Source organism: Lontra canadensis, unplaced genomic scaffold, assembly GCF_010015895.1.
Source record: "Lontra canadensis isolate GAN:19392208 unplaced genomic scaffold, GSC_riverotter_1.0 scaffold332, whole genome shotgun sequence".
Classification (NCBI taxonomy): domain Eukaryota; kingdom Metazoa; phylum Chordata; class Mammalia; order Carnivora; family Mustelidae; genus Lontra; species Lontra canadensis.
In genome coordinates, this window is record NW_022631326.1 from 16,237 (window position 1) to 42,454 (window position 26,218).

Sequence of the window (26,218 nt, forward strand, 5' to 3'; positions counted from 1 at the left end):
ATCCCCAGACCTTTCACACGGTAGAACGCTGTGTCTACTGTCTTACACCTTGCTTGTTTGACTTAATGCAACTTTTCTCTAGGTGTCTGTGGTTTCCTCATTCTTTTTCATGGAAGCACACTATTCCTCTGTATAGTTGTCCTGATTTATTTCAGCAATCCCGTATGGCTGTCATTTGGGTTGTTCGCAGTCTTTTGTTATTACAAGCAGTACCAAGGTGAATAACTTGATGTCCTTATGCAAGTGGAGAGATCTGTCTGTAGGATAGAGTCAGGAAATGGGCTGTGTCAGGAGCGATAGGCATTTGTAATTTTGATGGATGGCACCAAATTGCCCTCCTTGGTGCCATACGCAGGGCGGCTTCTCTCGGCAACACAGGGATCCCTGTTTCCCTACACCTTACCCACCACCGTGTGTTGTCAAATGGGGGTGATTTTTTCCAACCTCATGGGTGGGGGGAAAAATGGTGCGTTAGTATAGTTGGACTGTTTTTTCTCTTATCATGAGTGAGGCAGAGTACCTTTCATGTTAATGTCCTTTGTGTTTCTTTTGCCCTAAACTGTAGGTCTTTTGCTCATTTTTCCTTTGCATTGTTGGTCTTTTTCTAATCGAGGGAGATGACTGTCAGCAATCAGGGTTGCAGATATTTTTTTTCCTCATCTGTGGTTTGTCTCTGAACTATATTCATGCTGTTTCTTTGACACCATATACTCAAATTTCCCCATAAACTTCTTTGTTGGTTTCCAGATTTTGAGTCTACATTAGAAAGTCTTCCTCCATTCTGAGATGACTTATTTTAGTACTCTTATGGCTTCAAAGTTTAATGTTGAATTCTTACATCGTTTGGAATTTGACCTGGTTGATAGTGTGATGTCTGGATCAACTTTTTTCTTTCCCAGATGGTCCCAAGTATTTAGAAAGTACTAAATGGGACTGTTTAGTGAAAAGACCTGTCATACCTCGCTAAATCCTTAAAATAACACTCTTCCTGGTGAAGTCTGACTGACTTAACATGTTCATGAGATAGTTGCCAATAAGTGTTTACCGGAACACTGTATGTTACAGATGTTGAATCATGTGCAGGGAATAAAATGTGAGTTTTCATTTCCCACCTCCTGCCCAAAAGGAGTCAGACCATCCTGTCCCCTTTAAGCGCCTCCATCTGTGCTGGATTGTGTCCGTGCCTTGAAACAGTGGCAAGGGGAGGTGGAAAGTCCCTTAAGCCTCAGTCCAAAAATTGAGAACATTCCAGGACAGCTACCTCAAAGCTCCCGACTTGAAGCCTTCTTCTGGGTAAGAGCTCAAAGGACTGGGCAGTGCTGTTAGAGCTCCCTTGTTGAAAGCCAGCCACGACGTAAAAACTGCTCTGTTCATGTTCTCGGTCTGGTCAAAATGTGGTTTATGAAATGACCTCTGCTGTCTTATCTCCTGGAAAGCATTAGCACAATTTCAGTCATTCCTAGGACTCTCCAAGGATTGCTTGGCAAACTTAATATTGAGCATGAAAGTGTATTGTGCTGAGACCACTTAGGTGCATATAATTTAATTTCCTCCCACATTCCTCAGACAGTAATTGCAGGCACTTTGTATCCTCCAGTGAAGTTCTTGCTGCAGAAATCAGATTTTTGTCACTTGCAGCTATAATAAGAGTTGAATGGGCCACCTCTCCTGACCATGTGAGGTCTAAAATGTTTTGAAACCTCTTCTCGTTTGATACACGTATCCTCTCTCACACCTCATCCGTCTTCATAGTTTGGTTCACTTTTCCTCTTTCCTTCTTCCCTTCATCTCCTCCTCACATCTGACAGGCTGTACTTATCCAAGGTATGACAACCATATGTCTCAGGATTTCCAGAATTGCCCCGATGTGAAGTATGTCATTTGATGATTCCCAAAAGTACTTCGATATTTGTCAGATCACATGTGCCTTTTACGGTTTGGAGACTATGAGAATGAGCAGTGCAAATTCCGAATTCTTCTTTCTAGAAGATTCTGTCCCAGGAAGATAATACAAGGATAAACGGAGTTATACAAACAGAATCCTTTCACATACAGTAAAGGGAACTGAACAGCAAGTGAGTGGTGGCAGCCGAAAAAAAAATGTCAACTCCGAACTTAAAGTGGGCTCTTTTCCAAGTGGGACCCCTGAGTTACTGCAAGCAGACTCTCCCCTTTGAGGAAAAGCCCAGCAATGCCCACAGGCTTTTCCTTCTATTGTTGTCTTTGTCACTTCAATTTCCAGAAACATTTTGCCCTAATAAATCAATCCCCATCTTTTTAACATCTTCCTTGAAGGCATGTGAATGTTCTCAACTTTCTATTTATAAGTGGCTCTTTTTCATACATGGTTTACTATAACAGCTCCATTCACAAAAGTAAATATTAATGTGCTTTCTGTAGTCAACAGCATGAAAATAAATGGGATTATTAGCAGGCATGGCACTGTAAATTTAAATGAGGGCAGTATATAAGTCAGTTAGATTGCTTAATTAATATGCAGCTGCAGCTCAGCCAACTGCCTGTTCTAGTCTGCCATTAGCATTTTGAGCTGCATGCTGCATGACAAAGTCCTTGTCACCCTGATATGATAAAACCGTGGAGCTTAATTGGAAGACAATGACTGGACTTCTGACCCCTACACACCGTTCCACTATTTTGTCATCCCAGGTTTGTGGAAGATTCTCAGACCGGTCTTGTGGTCTTCCCTCGTGTGGGCCCCCGCGGCAGTGAGGTCAAGAGCAGTGTGGTAATAAGCCAGGGACCCAGAATGAGAACAATGGGACCTCTCATCTCTTGTCAAAAGGGATGTACGCTTTGACCCAGATGTCTGTACATTTCAGAAACCGCTGGTCCTGTAAGCAGGGCTGGACATGCTGCCTTTTCGGGACCCTTTTTGGTATATGGTGGTGCTGAGTGGAATTTCAGTATTTTCAATATTCAGCCTTCCCGGGCCCAAGATCAGCAGCTTGTTTTCGAAAAGTCTCTGTCACCTATTTCCCAGATTCTTGTCAGAGGGGCAGGAAAGGTTTTAAGTAAGAATGAAGGTAGCAAAGTTATCGATGTGAGTATCTGGGGGAAGAAACTGAAGCAACAGAAATGAGTCTTTCCATTGGACTTTGGTCACTCTGGGGGTTCTGGGTTAAGGGTGTGTCAGATTCCTGGAAGGCGATGGGGAGGGAGAAGGGCAGGTCTAGAGATTTCTTCCTCCTCTTCCTTGTTGGCTGCATCTTAGTCTCTGTAACTTGAGTAATGACTGATGCTGATAAAATGCTGTCAGAGCAGCTGCAGAGGGGGAGCGTTTGTCCATCCGTCTGTCTGTTTGTCTCTCTCTCATCCAGAGAAGCAGTTAAGCACCCCGGGCCTGTCCCGTGCTGGCCATGTGCGCGTGCGCTCTAGTGGGGAGCTCGGAGCTCGGAGAGCCGACACTGAGGGCTTGCGGATCCTGGTGGATGTCTACTGTATTTATTGCTTTCTCTCCAGCACAGATTCCTTGGTGTTTGAAAAAGCTTCTCTCTTCAAAATCTCTCCCTTATCTGAAGAAATAAGAGGTTATTTTTAGGAATTTTAGTCCAAGACCAAATGGTCATGACTTCCTGACTACCCGCTTAATGTGTCCGTGGGCTGTACGCAAGCTAGACTGATCCACCCATGCACGAGACCTCGGGCACCACACGGGCCTGGGCCACGGATCATGGGGTTGGGCTTGAGACCGAGGGAGCTGCTGGCCAGAATCTGTATCTGTTTGATGAGCTGATAGAGAAAGTATCCCACGTTATCCTCTTGACTTCCAGTCAAGCCTTTCCTAGAAGTCTTAAAATTTAAGAGCCCACGTTCGTTTTCTAAAAATGGATGAATGGAGAGTGATACAGAAAGTGCGTTTGCATTTTGCTACTTAGAACTTTTCCTGAGATGCACGTGTATCTAATAGGTTGGCCATCTTCGGTCAAGCACCGGAAACCCTTGGCTTGGATTTAGGATCTGTGTTACATGAAGAATGTATACGTTTAAACGGTAGACTGGCATTCAATGCTGAGAGGCAGTCTTTCTAAGAGCGGCATGTAAGAAGTGTACCAACTCAGAGACCAATAAATGTGCATCTCCCTTTTTGTTTGCCTTCTGGTCCCTACACCTCTTGAGTTGGAACTGAGGAAAATGACCTTGTGCCCACCGGGTTGTCTTTCTTGTTCCTATTTAGAAGCATTCAGTGAATGTTTGCTGTCACTCTATCTTGATATTTCTTCATGGGGAGGAGTTTGAGAGAGCCATCTAACTCCGTGTTTTTCAGTTTCATTCAAGTGGTGGGACACTTGGAATAAGGACATCAGAACATCCATGAGTTACTTAATAAGTAAATACAGTTCAATTCCATGACAGAAACTAAAATTTAATTGGCCGATAAGCAGAACCGTCCACGAAGGTGGCTTAAAGAGTCGCTTTGACTGTGAAAGAAAAACTTTCACTTGCGAAGTCTGTGATCTGACGAAACAGTTCTCCAGTATGGGTGGCAGAAGATGATGCTTCAACTTCAGGAAATGCCATCCTCTTTCTGAGAACTTAGGTTCCATAAGAAACAGAGGAGAAGACCTTTCAAATTCTTATTTAAGTATATGAGATGCAGTTTTATTTTTTACTGAATTTGAGAGGATTACATTAACATCCTTGAATTCTCAACTACGGTTTTTTATCCCATCTGGGTCCCTATAAATTCTAGGTGCTTACTTTTATGGTCACTTTCATGGTACGTGCCATCTGAGACCATTTTGTTTCTTCGGTGGCTTTCTTAGAGTCTGGAACCATTTCCCCTGTATCACTGCTCTTCTTAACCAGGGACAGCACACACCATTGTCCTCGGGGGAGTTTTTCCAGATGACACGGGCCTGTTCCCCAACAATGGAGCTGCTCAGCTAGAATCACTAGGGGTGGGGTTCATCCAGCAGGGGCGCTTTAGAAGCTCCCCAGACCAAAGAGATAGATACGTAGCTCACTGATAACCACCACTTGACTGAAATCTTACTGACTTGTGTGCTTACGTGTGAGAGAAAGAGAGAGTGACTGACTTCAGGACCCTTCAGTATGGAGGTGTACCTACTTTAGGAAACTCAGTATCAGCAGAATCTGTTGCAAAGGTAGATTAAGGGAAACAGAAGTTACCTAATTTGGATCATTACTAAGCTGGTCAGAGTCATTGGAAAAAATTTATCTGTTCTCATTTCCCAAGGGAGACATATTGATGGTGAGTAGAGGGACAATAAGGAAGGGATGAAAGAAAGGGGGAAAGGGAAGAACATAAGATGTATGGTGGGGATCCAGCAGACTGTAATTGGTAATTTAACTTGTAAATGTATTTTTCATTCCAAACATGGTGCACTTCATTGTTTTCTTTCCTTTTTTAAGGTATTTGCTAAGTAAATATTCATTGTAAAGAAATGATAATTTTAGAAAAATGGCCCTTTATGATCCAGAATCTGTTTCATTCAAGGGGCATTTTTAGAATAAGTTGAAAGCGAATCGGACCCAGGCAGAAATTTGAAATTGTATGCACAGTGACCCCCTTGAGCATTTTCAGAAATTCTGTGCCCATTCTCCTGAGCTCAAAATGAGAGACAATACTGCCTCTTCGAACACATCACCGTGAAAGCATGTAAGAGGCCTTTACTTGTTTATCCCTGGATACTGCTGAAGGCCAAAAACAATCTCTCGTGGGACTTCTCTGAAAGGAGTGAGTTCAGATTCAGAGTCATGTTGGACCCTTGGATCAGCTGCTTTTCTTAGGTATTAAACCCACCGCGTCTAATTTGCACACAAAAGAGTTCACCTCAGTGTGGTCGATGATAGTGAAAAGTTGACACCAAACCAGCATTTGGATCAGCCTCTCCGTCAAAGCAGACCACCAGGGGTGCCTGGGTGGCTTAGTCAGGTAAGCGTCTGCCTTCTGCTCAGGTCATGATCCCAGGGTCCTGGGATCGAGTCCCGCGTCAGGCTGCCTGCTCAGCGGGGCATCTGCTTCTCCCTCTCCTACTCACCCTGCTTGTGTGCTCTCTCTTTTTTTTCTTTCTCTCCACTCTCTCGAATAAATAAAATCTTTAAAAAAAAAAAAAAAAAGCAGGCCTCTGGTAATTAGTGATTAAAGGGCTAAACATCTGACCATGTGACACAGCCATAAAATGGGGGAGAAAGTCAGCATTAATGACTATATCAGTTCCTATTTGTTGTAAGGGAGTTAGTACAGTATGGTTCAATTTTGTTACACAACAGAAAACAGACTGTGCGTGTGTCTCTGTGTGTGAGATGACAACAGGAGCCCCCGATGGATGTCCTCACTCCATTTATGCTGTCCTGTCCTCCCCGCTTGTCCCATAGCAGCCAAAATGAGCGTTTGGAAGGAGACGAGTCTGACTGTGCCCCCCACTGATTGAAGCCCTGGGTCAGCTTTCCATTTCCGGTAGATACCAGCACGCTTGCGGCCTTGGAGCTGTCATGATCTGGCCCTAGGCCGCCCCTCCACCCTTGCCTCCTGCCGCCCTTCCCTTGTTTACCTCTGGCGTCCTTTCAGTTCCTGTAACAGGCAAGCTCACTCTGCTCTCGAACGAGCTCTTTGACCTGCCGGAGCCGTCCTCCCCGACACGGGCCCTTGGCTAATCCTCTTCATTCGGGTCTCTGCTGTGGTGACAGGCTCAGCCTGTCTTACTCTCTTCATGCCCCTTGACTACGTGAAATCGGTTGTTGACTTGTTTATGGCAGATCTTGACCAAAAGAAGTGCCGTGTCTGTCTTCTTGGTCACACTGCACTGCCCCCTCATCGCAGATGTTTGAGGGACAGTAATAAAAGAGGAAGAGCGTGGAAGGATATACTCCTCAAATGCAGATAGTGTTGGTCACTAGGTAGACGATTTGGAGTAACTTTAATTGATTGCTTTTCCTTTTCGTGCCTTTGTATTTCCTAATTTTTCTGCTGACATCATGTATTATGTATGCAATTTGAATGCTTGGCCGGGCTTAAGGAAGCGGCTTTAAAGCTTCTAGGCATTTGCAGGGAGAAGGCATTGCTTGCCCACTCCGTGCCGAGCGGGGGTGTTGGATCGATGTTTGCGGAGTCCCCCGATACCTTTATTCTGAGGGAAGTTGTTTCCCCAAAGTTCTGTAGGTCATTGTCCACCTGAGTCCTTGTGTGGGTGGGAAGTAGGTTTGACCTGCACTGAGGTGCCCATGTGGAAAGCTGCGTCTCCCAGATTTCTGACCTTCATCCACGGCGGTGCACTTTTCTCTGACAATCACAGGGTTATTTTGCTCCAGGGAAAATCCATTATACACAGCAGCACATGGCGCACTGGGGTGTGATGTGCTTCGGTACACGCTGCCCTTTTTCTTTTTCCCCAAAGAGAATGCAAAGCTGCTAGCTCCCCACATAACAGTGAGTGGATGGCGTCCCTGCCTTCTTCCAGAAAAAGAATCGATGATACAGTTTATCCTTTCAGAGTCACCTGACTTGAGCACTACCTTGACCAATAGCAGTTCTATGTACCAATAGCTTTATATATTAGAAATTTAACAGGTGTAGGAGTTATGTCTTAAAATAGGAGACTTATTTGCGTGTGTGTGTGTGTGTGTGTGTGTGTGTGTTTTCAGCTAGTTCAAGTCTGACCTGATGAATTGCATGTCATTTGTTTTGGTGTTGGAGAGCACTTCTTTGGGCTAGGAAGTTCCTCAGTGGTCCAGTATCTCAACAAAAGCAGGTCATCTCTAGCTATGACACTGGACGGTTAAGGTTGTACCTCGCTTGTGGAGTTCGTCACCTGTGTTTTTACTTGAATGCTACTTTCTGGAAATCCATGCAAATTTGAGGGAGAGAGGAATCCGAGATTAGAAAACTTGATGACTGATTTAGAAACAGAAAGAAGCTATTCCCTCAGACAAAATCATGTGTGTGTGTGTGTGTGTGGCTTTTTTTTCCACATGGATTTCTATCATTTTCACATGCGGTAGAAGATCTGGTTATTATCAGAGCCCTAAAACATTTTGTTCATTTCATATCCGTGTAGCTTAAGTCAGACTGACTGACGTTCTTTCCAAATTTAGGTAAAGACAGCTAACGATGAGTGATGAAAACTTGTTTTATTATTTATATTACGAATGCCAGGCAATTCACGGGGGGAGGGGAACATCATTTTCAGCCCTTTGCAAGAGCAGTCCTGCAAGACATGTGCCGAGTAGGAGTGACTTATGTTCAGAACCCCCTAATGGCATGGAGCAGCGGTCCAGATTGCTTCTAGAACAGTGCCCAAATGTACAACCGGTTAGAGCTGCTTTCCGTCTGGAAACAGGCGCTGCTGAAAGAAAAGTGCCGTGCCCAGCGGAATCATCGCAGGATACTTTGGATTAAATGAGCAAAGACAGCTCTGAAGAAAAGTTGACTTACTCTAGTGGTTGGAATGCAGCCCCCGGGAATAGCAGAGCTGGAGTGTGTCATCGGGGCTTGGTGTGGGGCGCCCCAGGAGCGGGCTGGGTCCCAGGGACACCGAGCAGCAGAAGGATGCCGCCTGCTTGGCTAAAAGCCCCAGCAGCAGGGGCAGCTACGGTGAAGCCCCTCGGCCAGATGAACGGGGACCCTTCTCTGGTCACAATAGCCATTCATGCTGAGCAGCCTCATTAAATATTCAGCCTGTGCTTCCGGCAGCTCATTAGGGCCGCAATGAGCAGTGACGCGGATGCTGGAAAGCCGAGGGCCAGCCGGCATCAGTAGGCAGAGGCTGAGTGAGCTGCCGATGGCTTTTCTGTGCACTGCGTGTCCTGTGATGACCAGTGTTTGCTCCCTGCTTTGCCTCAAGTCCAGGTAAAATAACACAGACAACAGGCAGGGGACACCTGTGAGCTCCAGGTTCTTCTCCCCAATGTTGTCTGTCCAGGGCCCCGGATCCTGAGGGCTTGCCCCCTCCGAGCCCTCCGACCCTCTTAGAAAGCTGTGTGTAGCTTCGGGGGCCTTCCGAGCACTGACAATGTGCTGCTATTGTGTACTTGGGGCTGTTTGATGACTGCGTTTGGGAGGATTTGAGGTGTGGTTTTGAACTTGGGGCTGGAGGTGTGGGAAGACCAAACGACTCTTCTTAATGGATCAAATTTAGAACTATTGTGGGGTCATCCTAACAGTGTGTGGAGCAGATTTTGCTCTGTGGATGCCAAGTTTTGGTGGATTAGAGCAGTTCACTAGTAAGCTTTCTCCTTTTAACTCTCAGGAGAGATATGGTACAATAAAATATATAATATATATATATATTATATATTTATATTCTTCAGCTATTGGGGATTCTTCCAATAGATGGAATGTTGTCCTTCTTAAATCTTGTTACTTTCCCATGGGCTTGCACTCAGTGCTGTGTGGTATTTAAAGCTGGTAAAATCTGTGAAGGAAGAATGGGAAAAAATGAACTCCAAGTGTATTTCTCTGGTCTCACTGTTTTCATGTTTTTCTCTTTGCTGCACAGGAAATGTTTTCAGACAGCTCATTTCTATGTGGAAGATAGCAGTTCACCTCGGGTCGTCCCCAATGAAAGTATCCCTATTATCCCTATTCCGGGTAAGTAAGACACACTCTTCTTTCCAGCGGGCTAATCATTTTCCTCTTTTGTTGGTACTTTTGTGTGACACCCATGACAAAATATTATTTTCCTAGCCTTTGAAAGCTTGCCCTAAGAGATCCTTCCCTAAGGGGGATTTAATGAAATCTTTTCTCCTTTACATAACTGCACTGTGATGGAGTCCTCTTTTTAAGAGGAACAAATAGCTATGAGTTAATACAGGAGAGACTCACGGACAGGGAGGGGAAGTACCAACAGACAAAAGGGAAAGCAAAGATCATTTGCAGTCTGCTTGGACCGGGTTTCATTTTGATAGGCAACTTGCACTTACATTTTTTTTTTTTTTAAATCACCATTTGTGATAAGGTTTTCTCGAGGTTTCTCTTGAGATTCCTTCCTCTACAAATACTTTATCTTAGCATTGGAAGTTTTGCTTCTTAGGAACTTGTGGGGAAGTTTAGGGAAACACTCTGGGTCCAGGACTCATTTCATGGGTCCTTGGGTAAAAAAGGTGAAACACTCAGCTGATGTTGGGGGGTCAGGACTGGTTGGAATACGATGTAGTGTATCCCGGCAGGTGCCGCTGAGAAGTTCGGTAGCTGGTTCGTTGTGGTAGATGGGATGTGGGAACTGAAGATGGCTCCCAGCTTGTTCGTTTGGCATAACTGCCTTTTTTGCCAAATCTGAACTTTCTTCCTGTGGGTTTCTTTATGTGCTGGTAAACATCTATCTCTCGATATGTCCAACATCCACCCTTCTGACATTATTTTTTTGGTAACCAGAAGCACTGCTTTTCCCCTAGCGCTACATCCCGCCCACCTGCAGCTTCCCGCATTCTCCAGAAAGGTCTTCCCCATCTGATATGCCATGTATTGTAGTTGTTGGTTTATTGTCTTCTCCTCCTACAACAAGAGCTTCATAAAGGCAAGTGGGTGTCTCCTTGGTGCTAGTTAGTCCCCGGCACATAGTAAGCATTCTTTAATTCTCTGAATAAATGAATTCATGTCAGCAAAGCATTATTCGGGTTCCCCAAAGGCTGTATCTGTGAAGCTGGGAGGTACAGTCATTCCCTTCGTGCCACAGAATGTTTCTGTTGTTGAAAAACCTTCATGAGGGGCGCCTGGGTGGCTCAGTGGTTAAGTGTCTGCCTTCGGCTCAGGTCAGGATCTCAGGGTCCTGGGATCGAGCCCTGCATCGGGCTCCCTGCTCAGTGGAGAGTCTGCTCCTCCCTGTCCCTCTGCCTGTCGCTCCCCCTGCTTGTGAGCACGCCCTCTCTCTCTGTCAAATAAATAAATATTAAAAAAACAAACCTTCACTAGGTGCAGTTACGGTTGGGAAGTTAATTGGACCTTTGTGTGTCAGTATATGTGAAGTCATTGGGTATGGCTGGAATTGGCCATGTTTTCTCCAATCTGGTCACCTTCTCTCATGAAAGCTTGTCACACGGAAACAAGAGGGGTAGCAGAAAAGTCTCTGGGTGAGTTCTTACTGGATCACTTCATGGCTGCTAATCCATCCCCAGACAGATGGGGTAGGTTTTATGCTCCCCTTCATTCTTCTTCGCTGAGCCTTACCCTTGAGTCTTGGTGGAGGAAATCCCACTCCTGCTTTTGAAAGGCAAGGAAGCAGACAGGGATCCTCAGTCTTACACTTACACGGAATAAGTAGTTTTGTCCAAGCTGCAGGAGTCACGCACTAGCACGTGTGTGTAATCATTTTCCTCTCGAGACACCCAGAGTATGTGTTGGCCTCTGGAAAATGCCCGGGGCCTTCTCTTTCCTCTGCCCTGAGTCATCTGACAGATACAGCTGGTGGGTACCTGTGTAGTTGAAATATATTTTAAAAGGTTAGGTGGTGAGATACTTCTTGGGCTGTCTTTCCATTTTTCTTTTCTTTTCCCACTGGATGGGGAATCAGAAAACCTAGGATCTCACTCTGCCTCTGCTGTGAAAGCTTTGGTCACTGCCTTGACCTCTCTGAGCCTTAGTTTCCAGAATCTGTAAAGTAAACAGGATGCTTGATCTACCCACACTTGCGGCAGTGTTAAAACTCAGGTAAGGTGTTATGTGTAAAAGCATTTTGGAAACCATAACCCAGAAATGTCCGTTGTTGAAGCTTTCCTTCCCAAATCACAGTATGGTTCATCCCAGTAGCTGTGGAGAATGAGCATTTGCCTGGTACTCAGGTTAAGATTGTCCCAAACACTGAACCAAATTTAGTCAGTGTGGCCCACCACGCCTTGCTCTATGCCTTGGACTTGGGGATTTTCAGTTCACTAGAATCCTCAGAAACTGCCAATCCGTTGTGCCTGCCTTGCCACACCTCTGGATAGGTGTTTCCAGTGTTTTCTGCCTCATTTCCCATCTACCTGTTCAATCACCACTGTAAATACAGTAGTTCTCCCCACCCCACCCCCCTTTTTCCGTGAGGCATATGTTCCACCACCCCCAGTGGATTCCTGGAACTTCAGGTCTTATTAAACCCTGTGTATACTGTTTTCTCCTCTACATACATACTTGTGAGGAAGTTGAATTTATGTATCAGGCTCAGTAAGAGATTCATAATAATTAGAAATAAAAGAGAAGAATTATAACCATATATTGTAATAAAAGGTACGTGTGTCTCTCTCAGAATCTCATTGGACTGTCCTCACCATTCTTGTGATGGTGTGAGATGATAAAATGCCTATGGGACGAGACACGGTGAGGGGAATGACATAGGCATTGTGATGTAGCACTGGGCTCCTGTGGTCCTTCCGACCATACATGGGAGGAGGGGGAGGGTCGCCTGCGTCTGGACTACAGGTTCAGGTAACTAAAGCCCCAGATGAGGGGGTACTACTGTACCCACAACCCAAAGGCATTTCTGGAAATGTGAGTTTTTCCTAATTCCATACTCACTGGTAGTGTAAGTATATGGAGAAAAAACTGCTTCAGACTCTCCACTGACTGAGAAATCCGTGGTGTTCAGCTGTGCCTCACTGGACATGGTGCAGCCTCGAGGAGCTCTAAGCAGCTGTGGAAATGAAGGAGTTGGAATCCCATATGCAGTGTGAGGGTCAAGGACTAGAGAACCAAGATAAGGCCATTCTTCTTCTGTTTTCCCAGGTGGCACAGCCTTCACTGGGGGGAACATGCCAAGACAAATCAACTCATTTCACCCTTAACTGGGAAGAAGTTACTCTCCGTGACCTTTCTTTAAAGATTTTTCAGTTTTGGGGCGCCTGGGTGGCTCAGTTGGTTAAAGCCTCTGCCTTCAGCTCAGGTCATGGTCTCAGGGTCCTGGGATCGAGCCCCGTGTCGGGCTCTCTGCTCGGCAGGGAGCCTTCTTCCCCCTCTCTCTCCCTGCCTGCCTCTCTGCCTACTTGTGATCGCTGTCAAATAAATAAATAAAATCTTAAAAAAAAAAAAAAATTTTTTTTTTTTTCCAGTTTAATCCCATTCTCTCCCTTTTTCGGAAACAACTCCCCCACTGACCTGTATAATAGTCCCATTTGTAAAATATTTTGTCATTTATGATGCAGTCTAACCATCCAGTGTTCTCTTTATTCTTATGGTTTCTTCTGGTTATTAGCATCCTACTATGTCATGCAGAAGAAATTCAGTACAAGAAAAACACACTTTTTAACAATTCATGAGCTATTTTCACTCTGGTAAAGTTTTCAACCCTTTTCCTTAGTGGAGACCTCCTTGGGATTCTTCTGAATGATTTACCCTAGGAATTATCTCATTGTTCTTATTTCCAAAAATACGATATTTACAGACTTCATAGGGAGTATTTGTTCTACCTGCTAGACCTCCGTTATAATTTTTTTAAGATTTTTATTTATTTATGAGAGAGAGAGCAAGTGGGATCATGACCTGAGCCTGAGGCAGATGCTTAACCGACTGAGCCACCCAGGTGCCCAACCTCAGTTATTTCATCCTTTTTCAAAACCTAGTAACGGGACTACTGGGCCTGCGATTTAACAACTTTTATCACTTGAACTCCTTTCCTATAACTGATTGTTTAAAAAAAAAAAAAAAAGAGAGACTTCCAGACCACCGCTCTAGTGAACTGAACCATTATACCGGTTAAGAAAGTTACGGATGCAACAGGGCAAATTTGAGAATTCAGGCACCAAACTGTTACAAAACAGAGCTTCTGGGTCATCCCTGGACTATGCAATAAGCTCTGTTCTGAGAACTTCCTTTACATTTAAGCTTGTTTTTAGGAAACCTCATCCTACAATAGATACTGAGCGTTTACTGACGCCATGGATTATTTTCACTACAGTCAGTCCTACAGAGACAGGTGCAGGGGATAGCATCATCTAGAAGCCGCAGAAACTGAGGTTCGGAGACCCTATTAATTCACCCAAGCTGATGGGAAGGGTGGAACTAACATTGGAATTCCTCTGTGTGGCTTCAAAGCACAGACGCCTGGGAAATGGCTCTGCCACCCCTTGGCTGGCTCTTCCGAAGGTTCTGCTATCTCAAGCCTTCAAGCCCCTCATTTGGATATTGATTCATTAAACCAAGGCCTTTCAAATACATGTGAGCATCCCCTGTAGTTTTTCCCCCCCGAGTTCTTGATGACGATCTTCCACCAGCCCTGACCTTTTGCCTCTCGGCTGAATTCTCTTAAAAAGCCCTCTGAATAGTTTCATTATTCTTTTGTTGAAGTTTCCTCCTTACCAAAAACTCCTCTCTACCTCTGTTACCTAGTCCTTTTTGTTCTCTTACTTTCTAAGAAAAAGGCTCTCCACCCACCTATACTTTCCTTCCCTGTGCAAAAATAGGCACATTTCAATATGTGATTGAAATGACGTGGGGAGAAATTTATAAATACGTTGAAACTTTTGGGTGATTCTGCTGTGGTTGAACTGCAGAAACAGTTCTGGTCTTCAAATCCCAAAGCACAAGTGGAATCAGTAAGTTACGCTAACTTTTTCAAAAGTATTATAAAATAGGCAAATGATTAAAGAGAGCTTTGCTAATTGATCACTCGGCCTTTGGAGATAGCCATTCATAGGAATTCCTGAGGAATTCTGAGTTATTAATTTTCCTGAATTGAATGGAAATTCAGGAGTTTAGAATCTTCAGTGTGTTATCCTGATTTAACATAGCAAAGACGGTCTTGTCAGAATGAGGACATTTTTTTTCCTGATCTCACCTACACTTATGCAAAATGCGGAAGTGCTAGAGAATGTGAATGCGATGGCTAAGGCCGGTTAGCCACAGTAGAAAGAACTCTTCTTCGGATGCAAGAGTATTTATCCAACGTGAAAGAAATTAAAGAAGTGCTTTTGAAGTTAGGTTCCAGTCACCGTAGAAGTGACAGTTCTGTCATCAGGACCATTTGGAGTTACAGTGCCTGCTGCATATATGGGAACAGTGGTTAGTTGGTTGGTTAGTTTTCCAGATAAGTTGAACTCTGACTTGTGCATGAGAATGAAAGGGGCTTTGACTTTTAATATCTTTCACTAACAATTTTTCAGAATCCAAAGTTCCATGGTTATGCTTTCTCCACTGTTACCCGGGAAGGTAAAGCATAATTGAATGCAATAACTTAGTGGGTCAGTCCCCTCGTAGTGCGAAGTAGTACTTAATCTGTGACATTTTTAAGATACTGAAGTGGTAAAACAGTTCCTTTAAGATCCACATTATTCTTAACATCTACAAGTACTTTTTAAAAATTTAGACTTTTCGGGGCGCCTGAGCAGCTCAGTTAGTTAGGCGTCTGTCTTCACTTCAGTCGTGATCCCGTGGTCCTGGGATCAAGCCCACACCCGGCTCCCTGCTCATCAGGAAGCCCGCTTCTCCCTCTCCCACTTCCACTGCTTGTGTCCCCTCTCTCGTTGTGTCTCTCTCTGTCAAATGAAATCTTAAAAAAAAAAAAAAAAATCTAGACTTTTCGATCAGGAGATACCCATTTTAAAGGACAAACTTCAATAATACGTTCATTGCAGTTGCCGAAGTGTTACATACGTATGTCATTTATAGATTGGTTTCACTACATTATAGTATTCTTTCAGACTTTCACTATATTACAGTTTTTTAAAATCAAAACTTAGCTCATGCAGTTAACCTGATTAATGAGTATGTTGTATGGGTTTTTCCAAATGTGCATATTGTCAGGCGCAGATGTCCTCAGAAATGCTTTTTTGTGGAAATCAGAGGATCTAACTTGCTAATAAAAGCATTACAAAACAAAATGTTGCTGCTAACCAGTAGCTTGGAAATCCAGAAATGATTCATGCCTTTCCAGCAGTTAAAATACATCTTAATAATTTGAAGGTCACTGGCTTCAGCAGGGGGCCAGCATATAAAGGGGTTTTAAACATGCAGTTTAAAACCCTTGGGATTAAACCAACCTTGTTGGCATATTTTATTTATACAGAGATTATCTCCAAAGGAGATTCATTGGTCTTTTGACTATAATGAAACCTTTTCGTTATTGACTTCATTGTGTCATAAATGAAAAGAGATTTCTTTTTATGGCAGGAAATATAATGTTCCAATCTCCACAACACTCCTTGCATCCAAAGAGTCTGATTTAGACAAAACTCTGCTTGTCGTGCCCTAATGTGGAAACTAAAATCTCAATAATGTTCTTTAATTTCATGTTTGCTTTATCTTCCTAAGTGGACACAGAGGTGTTACCAAATGCAGAAAGAGGCCTGAACTTGGCCTCTGGGAGCTGAGAGGCAGCCAAGAAGGGACTGAGTTCCTGAAATCCGGATCTGTCCACTAGAGGGGTGGTAAAGAGCCCAGTTGTGGGATGTGGGGGAGCAAGGGGGTAAGGTCTGAGCAGGAGGGACTTGACCCAGGGACTGTGTTGAGGGTTATAGGATCCCCCTGCTGAGAGACAGAATTGGCATAGGGTTGCAGGAACTACTGGGTTAAATGAACTTCACAGAGATGGGTGGCAGAGTGGGTGGGTGACGGAAGGCCCTTTGGAATGGTAATGGTAATTATATATATGTACCCGCACTTGCTGGTATGGGTATTATCTTTAACAGATGTTAAGCCAGTCAATCCCAGCATTAAGCATCTTGGCATGAGGGTAAACACTTTAACACTTCATTTTACCTGGCGTCATCAACGTGATCAGAATACCAGTGTGAATTTTCCAGGTTGACTGAAACTTACAGTTAAAGCTAAAGTGTATCATTTCATTCCTATTAAATCAGGAAGTTTCTTTAAAAACCGTGATTGAGGGCGCCTGTGTGGCTCAGTTGGCTAAGTGTCTTCAGCTCAAGTCATGATCTCAGGGTCCTGGGATCGAACCCCACATCAGGCCTCTCTGCTCAATGCAGAGTCTGCTTCTCCCTTTCCCTGTGTGCGTGCTCTCTCTCTTTCTCAAATAAGTAATGCTTTTTTTTTTTTTTTTAAGATTTATTATGGTTTTCTGCCCTCTCTAACCACATATATTCAAATTAAGCTCTAGAGAGAGGTCAAATAAGATAGAAGACACAAGGCTTTGGAGTCAGCCCGGCCCCACCAGCTGATAATGACAGTGGACCTTGGCCAAGCTCTTGGATCTCTTTTAGCCAGTTTCCCCATCTATAAAATGGGTAATCATAGCCCCAAATCATAGGGCCACACGGGTAAAGCAATTAGCACCCAACAATAAATCCTAGTTATCAAGCATTTACAGAATGCTAAGCACTCTTATAAGTACTTCAGTCATCTGTTGACTCTTTGTAACTCTCTGTGAAAAGTCATTATTAATCTCATTTTACAGATGAGGAAAGGCAATTACAGAGAGGTGAAGTCACACAACCAGGCCGTCTGGCTCTGGCTTCTCCACGTACACCATTGCCCCTAGGTGCCTGGCACAGAGGGTTCTTTCCACCATTGATAACAAAAATGACAGCTGGGGGGGTGGGGAATGACACCTAGACAGCTGAAGACGGGCCGAAGACGCGGCCACGGAGCTGTACAACGGGCTGAGCCCTCCGGGGCACCTCCTTGGGACTGATGTTCAAGAACAGCCTCAGCTGCTGAGTTTATTTGTTGTTTTTTCTTTTTTTCTTTCCAACGGCAAAAAAAAAAAAACCCAATAAAGTGAAGTTTTGCCCTGTCTATCTGTTATTCCTGAAAAGGAAGAGAAAGCAAAGTGAGCCTGTGTAGGAGGTTAGAACCCTAGACCAATATAGGGGGGATTTCCCTCTACCTGGCTCCAGATTGCAAGTACAACGGGACATAGCCGGATTCAGGAAACACCTTTTCTCTATTTTCAGTGTTTTCTATTGTATTTCTTGTATTGTATTTTATTTGTATTGTATTTCTGTGTTCTCTCCAGTGTTTTCTATTTCTCTATTTTCAGTGCATCATTCTTTATTTTGTACAGTGCTTTATTTAACGTTCATCCTCTTGAGCTCTTTTTTACCGTCATGGAATCTGTCACCATTGGTGCTTCCCAGTAGATGGGGACCCTCTGTGAATGCACCTCTTGGGGTGCGTACAAACCAAAGACTGATTTCAGACTCCATCAAAAGTGGTACATAAGGATGGTTGACTGAACTAAAAGGCCTCTTATAGGTGAGGTTTAATTCTAACCACTAAAGGCTGAAATCTTGGAGAAAGTGTAACTAATAATGTCAAATAACAATTTCACTCTGAAAGGTGCTGATTCTCAGTGGACTTACCCAAACATCTTATACCGGGATGATTTAAGGATAACAGCAGGACTCTGATTTGTGCCTAATTCAAATCTTTGATATCTGAAAATTCTATAACTAAAAATATTGGCACAAAAGGACACAGGAATGTTTTATCCAAGATACTCTGTTTAGTTAACCGAGATGCTCCGTTTCATTCCTTGTTCTTCCTGGAAGTTGTGCTTGGATAATGAAGACAAATTGGGTGTCCCAGTGTGGGGGGGCCCAGGCTTCGTGTTCAGTACACCGGGAGTCAGAAGCCAGCTCTGCTTGCCGAGTTATTGGTCACTTTGGACATGTTGCTTCCATTACCTTGTGTGTAATGTGAGGAGAACAGTGTCCCCTTCACCTAGTTCTGGTGATGCTAAATGTAGGGAAAGCTTTTACCACAGGTGATTCTCATTCTACTGCGTCTCTCCTGAGACCACTTCATTATATATCCTCTCCCTCTCCCATCCAACCTGTAGTTAGTGAAAACCTCTTCCTCTGATGCAAGCTCCTATTTTTTTCCTCCATCACCACTACGTTGATAGCATTTGTTCTCACCTGAGTCCTCCGATCCATCCTTTTCGTGACCGGTGGAATCTGCACCAAGTAATTCTTGCTCACTCCTGCTGCTATCCATTGCTTCTCCAACACAAATGTGCCCTGGGGCAGAGCCCACCTCCCTACGATCTGGCTGAGTCCTGGGTGCTGAGTAAATGCCTCATCTGGTAGTTTCCCATTCACTCTGACCCAGACCACAGCCATTCTCCCTTGACCTTGGGTGGCCAGCTTCCACCATAGTCCAGATTTCAGTTAATGTTTCTGAGCTTATTTTCTCAACTGTGAGATGAGTAGGGAAATAGTACTTATCCCCCAGGGTTATTGGGAGGATTGGAGTACATGCTAATCCATCTAAAGGGCATAGAAAGTGCCTGGCCCATGGTTAGTGGCTGCTAATGGTCTCTGTATGATAGAAAGATGATAACATCTTTCAGATGGATGTCCCCTAACACCACAGGGTCTTTCCAGACAAAAACTGAGAAGATCAGGTCCACAACACTGTCCTAATTGCTTGGCTGTCTGCTAGTTACGGTAATTTTATAATTAAATGGCTCATTTTGTGAGTAATTTAATAGAACTATGTAAGAGGATAACTATGAGGACTTCTAATTAGTCATAGCCTTATATTCATCTTCATATTGAGAAAAAAGATGTGTGACCCTTCAGCTTTATTTATCTTGATTGAAAGACTGTGCGTTAACTGGGTAGCCTGTGGCGGTCAGTACCGCGTGCATGTGTGTGCGCGTGCATGCGCACAAATGTGTGTGTCTGTCTGGTAGTTGTAAGATGTTACCGTGGTGCCTGGAAACCCAGAGGGGTGTGGTTAGACTTCCTTGGGTAAAGAAGCTAATTGGAGAGACTAGTGAGTCATGTATTTCCATGATTATCCTGCTGAGCTCTGCTGGGTTTTTCCTGCATCTAGGCAGGAGAATAGCAGGCAGACTGATTTCTGGACATGGATGGCATTACCTTGGATAGTAGACTTGAGTGCTTGGCAGGAAAAAATAAGTTGTTACCCTGAAAACAATTTTTAATGACCAGAGGTGGGCTTTGACCTTTAAAATGCCGTGTTTTTGACTTTTAGAGCAAAGTACCTCTGAAGCTGATAGGTGTTTGCTTATTCTGAACGAGAGTCGTGTGCACCATAAATTTATTAGAGTTTACAGTTTCTAAGTTAATCATGGGATAAATGCTGCCCTTGGCCTATTGCGCTGTAACAATGTCCCTCAGAAACAGTGTCATCTTTGGTTCTAAATGTGTTGGGAGGAAACGCCGCCGTCTATATACTAAAGTGATCGCAGGGCTAGGTTGTGTCCCATCTCTCTCCCACTCAGTTTGCCTATTGTCCAAAGAGGGGTTTCTTTGGGTTAAATCTTTTCAGGACTCCAATTTTGTACATATTAATCCTTCTCTCAACCTCAGATCGTTTCTTTGCCACTTGATCCATACTGTAGCATTTGCTTACTTCTAAACATTTTAGGCGAAGTTGATCAGATAATTTTGGAAATTTTTCTTGAACTGTGCATTCTGCTCAATATTCTGGGGAAACGTTTTGGCTCCGCTCGCTTTGTTAATGCTGGTTACATCATTATGGGAGCTATAGAATTCTTGGGCGTGCAAAATGATTGCATATTCATGAACCTCTCCAATCCTGAAATATTTGTAAATAACTTGGCAATTTTTTTTCATAAGGTGGCCTATTAAAATGATTAGGTCTTTAATTGTTCACACGGAAAGAATGGGTGCTCACGGAGCACCATCTATTTGATCAGTAACATTTTTGCGCTAAGCAGTGTGGATTATGAACATATAAGTCACCTTCCTTAAACAAAGTAGAAGAGATGCTATTTTCCGCTTAAGAATGATTCAAGTTTGAAAATGTCAATGGATGCAAAAAGCCACCCTAGAGCTTTGCTCTCTCAAAAGAAAGTAGAGAAGGAATGACATAGTCAATGTTAGCTGTCACCAGATGAAGAGAAATCAGATTGTCAGGCCTGGATCTATAACATTCTTGCCAAAGTAGGACCTCATTTACACATACAGATCTTCATACCCTTTGCTAAGAAAAGCATCTGTGGCAGTTTAGATGTTTGTGCGTTTGCCAAAGATCTTTCACTCTGAATAAAGTAAATGTCATGTCTGTTGTTTATCTCAAATTCAGCAGAGTATTTTTAAAGAAATATTTGCGGGGGAGGGTGGAGGGAAGGAGGTTGGGGAGCTCCGGTTAGTGGGGTGTGGCAGGTTTGTGGCCAGTCCTCCAATATCGGGTCAGATCCGGGGAAAATGCGCTCAAGACGGATACTTTGCGCTCATGAACTGCAAATGTCCTCTTGAAGTGACAACACAAAAAATTGGAATGGGGAGTCTTCCTGAATCTATACCTAGTCTGTCAATACCCAAAAAATCCAGTTAATTCAGTCAAACTGATTATTTGGCATCGCATAGACACAGCTGTCTTGAACTAAAATTTTGAACACTTAAACATAGATGGCATTGTACCCGAAGCCAGCTGGTACAATGGCATCTCTCTGTAATTGTGTATAAAGATTGCTGAGACTTCAGAGACCGGAAATGGAACTTCATCGCTCCAAATTCAAGCTGGACCCCACTGAAGAGCAATTTAAAAAAAAAAAAATCTTAGGCTGTGATAAAATTTCTTGACAAATAGGTACCCTTAGGAAGTTCAGACTTTCAGTTAAGAGTATGATGTGGTAATTTAATGATGTAAATTGCCTTGAATATTTAAAAAAAAAAAAAAAAAAAGAACGTATTTTACCTAGCTTCTAGGCATTCCAAATCCTAGTAAGACAGAAAAGTAAAATACATTCTGAGACTTCTTGAGGACATCTGCTTCGGGTGATACAATTCTGTCTACTCCTCACACAAATCAAATGTTTGTCTTTAATAATCCCTTATCAGTGTTACTTGTTCTATCAAAGTTTATTCTGTGTGACTCTGAAAATCATTTTATCCCCACAGATGACATGGAAGCCATTCCTGTCAAACAGTTTGTTAAACACATTGGTGAGCTCTATTCTAATAACCAGCATGGGTTCTCCGAGGATTTTGAGGTAGGTTTCAAAACTGAAAAGTAGTTTTCTAGAAACCTGACTTTTATTTTATATAGATTTTTATAAACTTGAAATGAATCCATTCGGGCATAACAAAAACAATACCAGAAAAAGTTGGGAGTTGGTTTTTTTCTTTTTTTTCTTCACCCTTCTCCTTCTGACAGGCATTCTTTTCCCCCAAAAAGACGAGGCGGGAGGGAGTTGGTTGCCCAGGTCCTACACGTGCGCTTCCAGAAAAGAACAGACTTAGTGGGAGAAATAAGGCAAGTCCCTAAGTTTTGTCTTCCTGGTAACCCTCGCTGGGACAGCAGCCCTCATGGCAAGGATAGGCCTCGTCTCCCTGGGCAGCAGCAGGTTTGCTGTCTGAGGAACGGGCAGCTGGCTCCCTAGGAGCAGTGCGCTTCCTTACCCCCGGACCCGTCGCCGCCCCCCCCCCCATGGCCCGGCTTCCTCGCTTTTAGAAATGGAGCCCACGTCCCTGACATCCCGGAGTTGGGGGAACGTGAAGGATGCCCGTCTTTGAGGGTGCCGGGTGACCTGTTCAGCCCCTGCAGAGGTGGATGGTGGCGGGCTTGGCGGTTATTAATCCGTGGAGGGAAGACGTGGGCGAAGACAGCCCTGCGATTTTAAGAACTGTCGTGCAGGAAACAAGGTAGAGCGCGGCACCACGGCCCTGCCAGCTCCGGGTTCCGTGCCAGTTCAGCAGTGACAGGGTGTCAATGAGGAGCTATTAAACAGACTGCCCTTTTCTTCACTGAGGCGCTTAACTAAGGCACATCTCTGGCAGCAAGAGTTCTGCCGAGGAGGCCAAGTTTTCATGGCAGCTCAGCTGTCTTCTAGCTTTGCGGGTGAGTCGGTTCCTTTCTCTCGCTCAGTCTTCCTTTAAAATGGATCCTTTAAAATGGAAGTGACATGACGGGGATGTTGCTAAACTGCCCACCTCTTTTCACAAACTGGGTTTCGGGGATTAAGTGATGTCATGGAAAGGCGGCACAATGAGGAATGAACACGGGACCGCAAGCCTCTGTCTCTGCAAATTCGGAGTCCCCAGAGGCCATCGTAAAGGCAATTGTATTGACAACCGGTTTTAAAGGAAGCTTTTTCCCTTGGTTTTTTGTTTGTTTTCCTGAGCAAAACCGAAGCCAAAGGTGGGAGAGCGAAAGGGACCTGCTGATGTGTTCGCCAAAGTCCCGTACATCATGGGACAGACACAAGCATGTCAAGTATTTAATGTGGCTGTTAGATGCTTACCAAAAAGGTGCCTATTCAAGTACAGAGAACATGGTTTAAAGTCAAACATTTTGTATTCATGAGGACAGCAAATGTGTGTGCTGTTGAAGTGATTTAGTTCAATTGACTGTTGGCTGGATGACTGAGCAAGAATATTGAGGCATTTAACAATGTTGATGGTATTCAGGACAAACATTTATCCTCTGGAGAACAGAATTTGATCAGGATGACCAAATGCAACTCCAGTTTCTCAATTATTTATGATTTGAGACCCCAGTGCTATTCATCACAGCTGGTTTTGACACCATTTAATTATTCAAAATAATCAGCTATACCTCTATAAACTCGATCTGACTTAAAATGGGCTTTGCTGCATCTAAACCAAGCCTGTTAACAAATTCTGGGCATCTGCACCCTATTACTGTCCTTAAAAAAAAAAAAAAAATACTGTGGCTAGAAGCTTTTGTCTCCTATATTGAACTTTATAGCTGAAGTCTGATTAGCTGTTGGTGAAGGGAGGGCGTGGAGGGCAGGGACAAGACAGGCCTTGTTCTACCTTGTCGTCCCACAGTTCCTCCTGGTCTGAAGGTGGAGAATCAGCGCTATTCAGAATGGAAGACTATCCTTTCTTCTGAAAAGAACAATAAGGCAGCAACATAAAGGGAGGCATGAGACAGAACAAGTCCTTCATAGACTGGCCTCTTCTCCTTGAGGGAGATTTTGAAATATTTGACGACAGTAGTATCTGTTTTCGGCAGCTCTGCTGAAAAGGACAATGGGTAGCAGGCTACTTAAGAAATTATTAAGGCTCTTTTATAAACGAGATAGTAATAGGCTATAAAAGGAGGTCAGGAAAAGAGATTTTTGTGTGACTGAAAGAAAAACAAAACTGGGGCACCTGGGCAGCTCAGTCGGTGACGAGTGTGTGACTTTTGATCTTGGGGGTTGTAGGTTTGAGTCCCACAATGGGTATAGAGATCACTTAAAAATAAGTGAAAATCTTAAAAAAATAGAAAAACAAAACAGAACGTTCATCATAGCAGGAGAGTAGTTGAAGTCAACCCCAGATTTCCAGATCTGTTTAAGTGGAAGAACGGTGGCCAGCATTTCCTCAGCCCTGAACGTGGATTGTTTGATTTGTTCCTCAGAACTACCTCAGAACAGGGTGCTGTTCTATGGTGCCCGTTTTACAGAGGAGGAAACTTCCTCCATGGGAAAACTGAGGCTTTGGGTGGCTCAGTTTTAAAATGGCAGAAGTTAGGTGTTAAGCCCAGGCTCTCAGACTCAAGCCCCCGTGTGTGACCTCGAGGCCCTCCAGACTCTCATTAAAGTAGTGTCCTGTAGTGACCCAGATTCAGGAAGAGGGAAAAACCTGAGATGACCAGTGATTGTCTAAAACTGATCATGCAGCTGACAAGCCAGAGGTGGGGGGAGGGGGAGGGCAGGAGAGGAAATAAGGAAAAAAAATAAGGAGCCTCCCCACCCCACTAAAAATATTGGGAGCCCATTACATGATCTTTACAGCCTAGAGCCTTCCAGAGAGTTGAGAATCTGACTTACAAAAATCTTATACAACATCTGCATATAGGCCTCAAGTTAGGCAAAGTTAGTCACATCACCTTATACTTAAAAAAAAAAAAAAAAAAAAAAAAAAAAGGAGAGAAAGGGAATTCAACTGACAGTCACCAAGTACCTGCTATTCTGTGGACACAATACAAAGTACAGAGTTGAATTTGAGACCTTGCCCTCGAGGACTTCAGTCTGGTCAGGGTGGAGACCAGAGTGGGCGAAGCAAAGTACACGCTAAATATGGATAGAAAGTTCCGGAGGAGGTCAAAAAAGAAGAATTTCTATTTGCCCCATCTTGTTTTAAAATCTTGGATGAAAGTGGGGAAAAAAAATGGTGAATAGCTGTCCTATTTTCAGAATTTTGCTGCTTGGAGAAGAATGAGAAAAACAATTCACTGGTAATTTTGAGTCTTTGTCTAGAGGTGAGGCAGCAAGCATTTTGTCCTTGTCAGATAAATGTTGGAGACTGTTAAGAGCTGGCAACATTATACCTCTAGCAGATTTTGCAGTCACTGGAAATAACATCAATCCTTGTCTCGGAATGGCGTTCGATGAATGTTCCCTTGGCTACCTGGGCTGACTTGAACCTCACTCTTCCCTGGCCTCCGCAGCCCTCGTGCAGGAGTTTCCAAACAGTGCTAGCACTACCTTTCGAAAGGAGAGAGCTCCGAGGCCATGTGGGTCGACAGAATTAACAGGCGGCAGTCAGGTGCATCACAAGTTGGAAGGCTGAGGGCAGAGACGAGGCCAGAGGTCCAGTACCCCTTGACGAGATCCTTTGGGGGAATCGCCTGGCTTATAATTAACTCTAGCTGAGCTAAATTTGGGCCAGCTGTTCATCTTAAATTAGGAGAACAAAGCTTTGTCCACCTGAGCCCATGCGCTCGAGGGATCAGTGGTCCCAATCACATTATGTGAGATCCAGTGTTCCAAGTTGCCGGTGACACATAATAGGATGTTGCCGGAAAGGGGGTGGGGGGCAGGTCGTGCTGCATGAGACTGCAGCCTGCAAGATGGCAGAAAGGGACTCAAGTCCTGTGACAAGACGCCAGTTAGGGTCTGAAATGTCTTAACATTTTTAAACCCTTTGCCTGAAGAAAACCATAGTTGCGGTTTTTATGAAAAGTGAAGAGAGAAACAGAGCCAAAATTCCTACAAATAGTGTGCAAAAAGTAATTGTATTTTATAGACCCACTGCAGGAAATCCTACGGTCTTTTCAGAGGGCACTGAGGTAAAACTGTCTGGGAGTGGGAAGGGAGCTGACGGAAGGTAGGATGGGACCTTGAAAGCCTGGCTAAGGAATCTGAGTTCCATCCAGAAGTTTCTGGAGTCAAAGCAGCAGCATTTGAAGACATGGGGCATGGCCGCGGTTCGTAGCCTAAGCAGAAACAGGAAGATGGCCTGTCCCAGGTAGCCAGCAAGGCCAGCTCTGTGTCAGCCACAAGGCAAACACCAGGCCATGGTGATCACCTAAAGAGATCACCTTCAGTAGCACACACTGAGAATGTTCTCAATACTCAGTCTAACACGTGGTCAGTCACCTGGTCCCCAGAGTATGTTCTTCTCAACTTCCTTGGGGAAG

General features: G+C 44.0%; 1 protein-coding gene across 3 annotated transcripts in view; it reads left to right on the top strand.

Annotated features, from left to right (window-relative positions):
* Positions 1–26,218, top strand: part of LOC116862796 (receptor-type tyrosine-protein phosphatase gamma) — an 81,111-nt gene that overhangs the window by 15,832 nt on the left and 39,061 nt on the right. For 2 of the 3 annotated variants that reach the window (XM_032850206.1, XM_032850207.1), the window contains 2 exons: positions 9,480–9,571; positions 21,745–21,836. In XM_032850206.1, the coding sequence (XP_032706097.1) occupies positions 9,480–9,571; positions 21,745–21,836 (184 nt within the window). Of the gene's footprint in view, positions 1–8,734; positions 8,831–9,479; positions 9,572–21,744; positions 21,837–26,218 lie in introns of those variants that run through there. The other variant, XM_032850208.1, reaches the window with a different exon arrangement.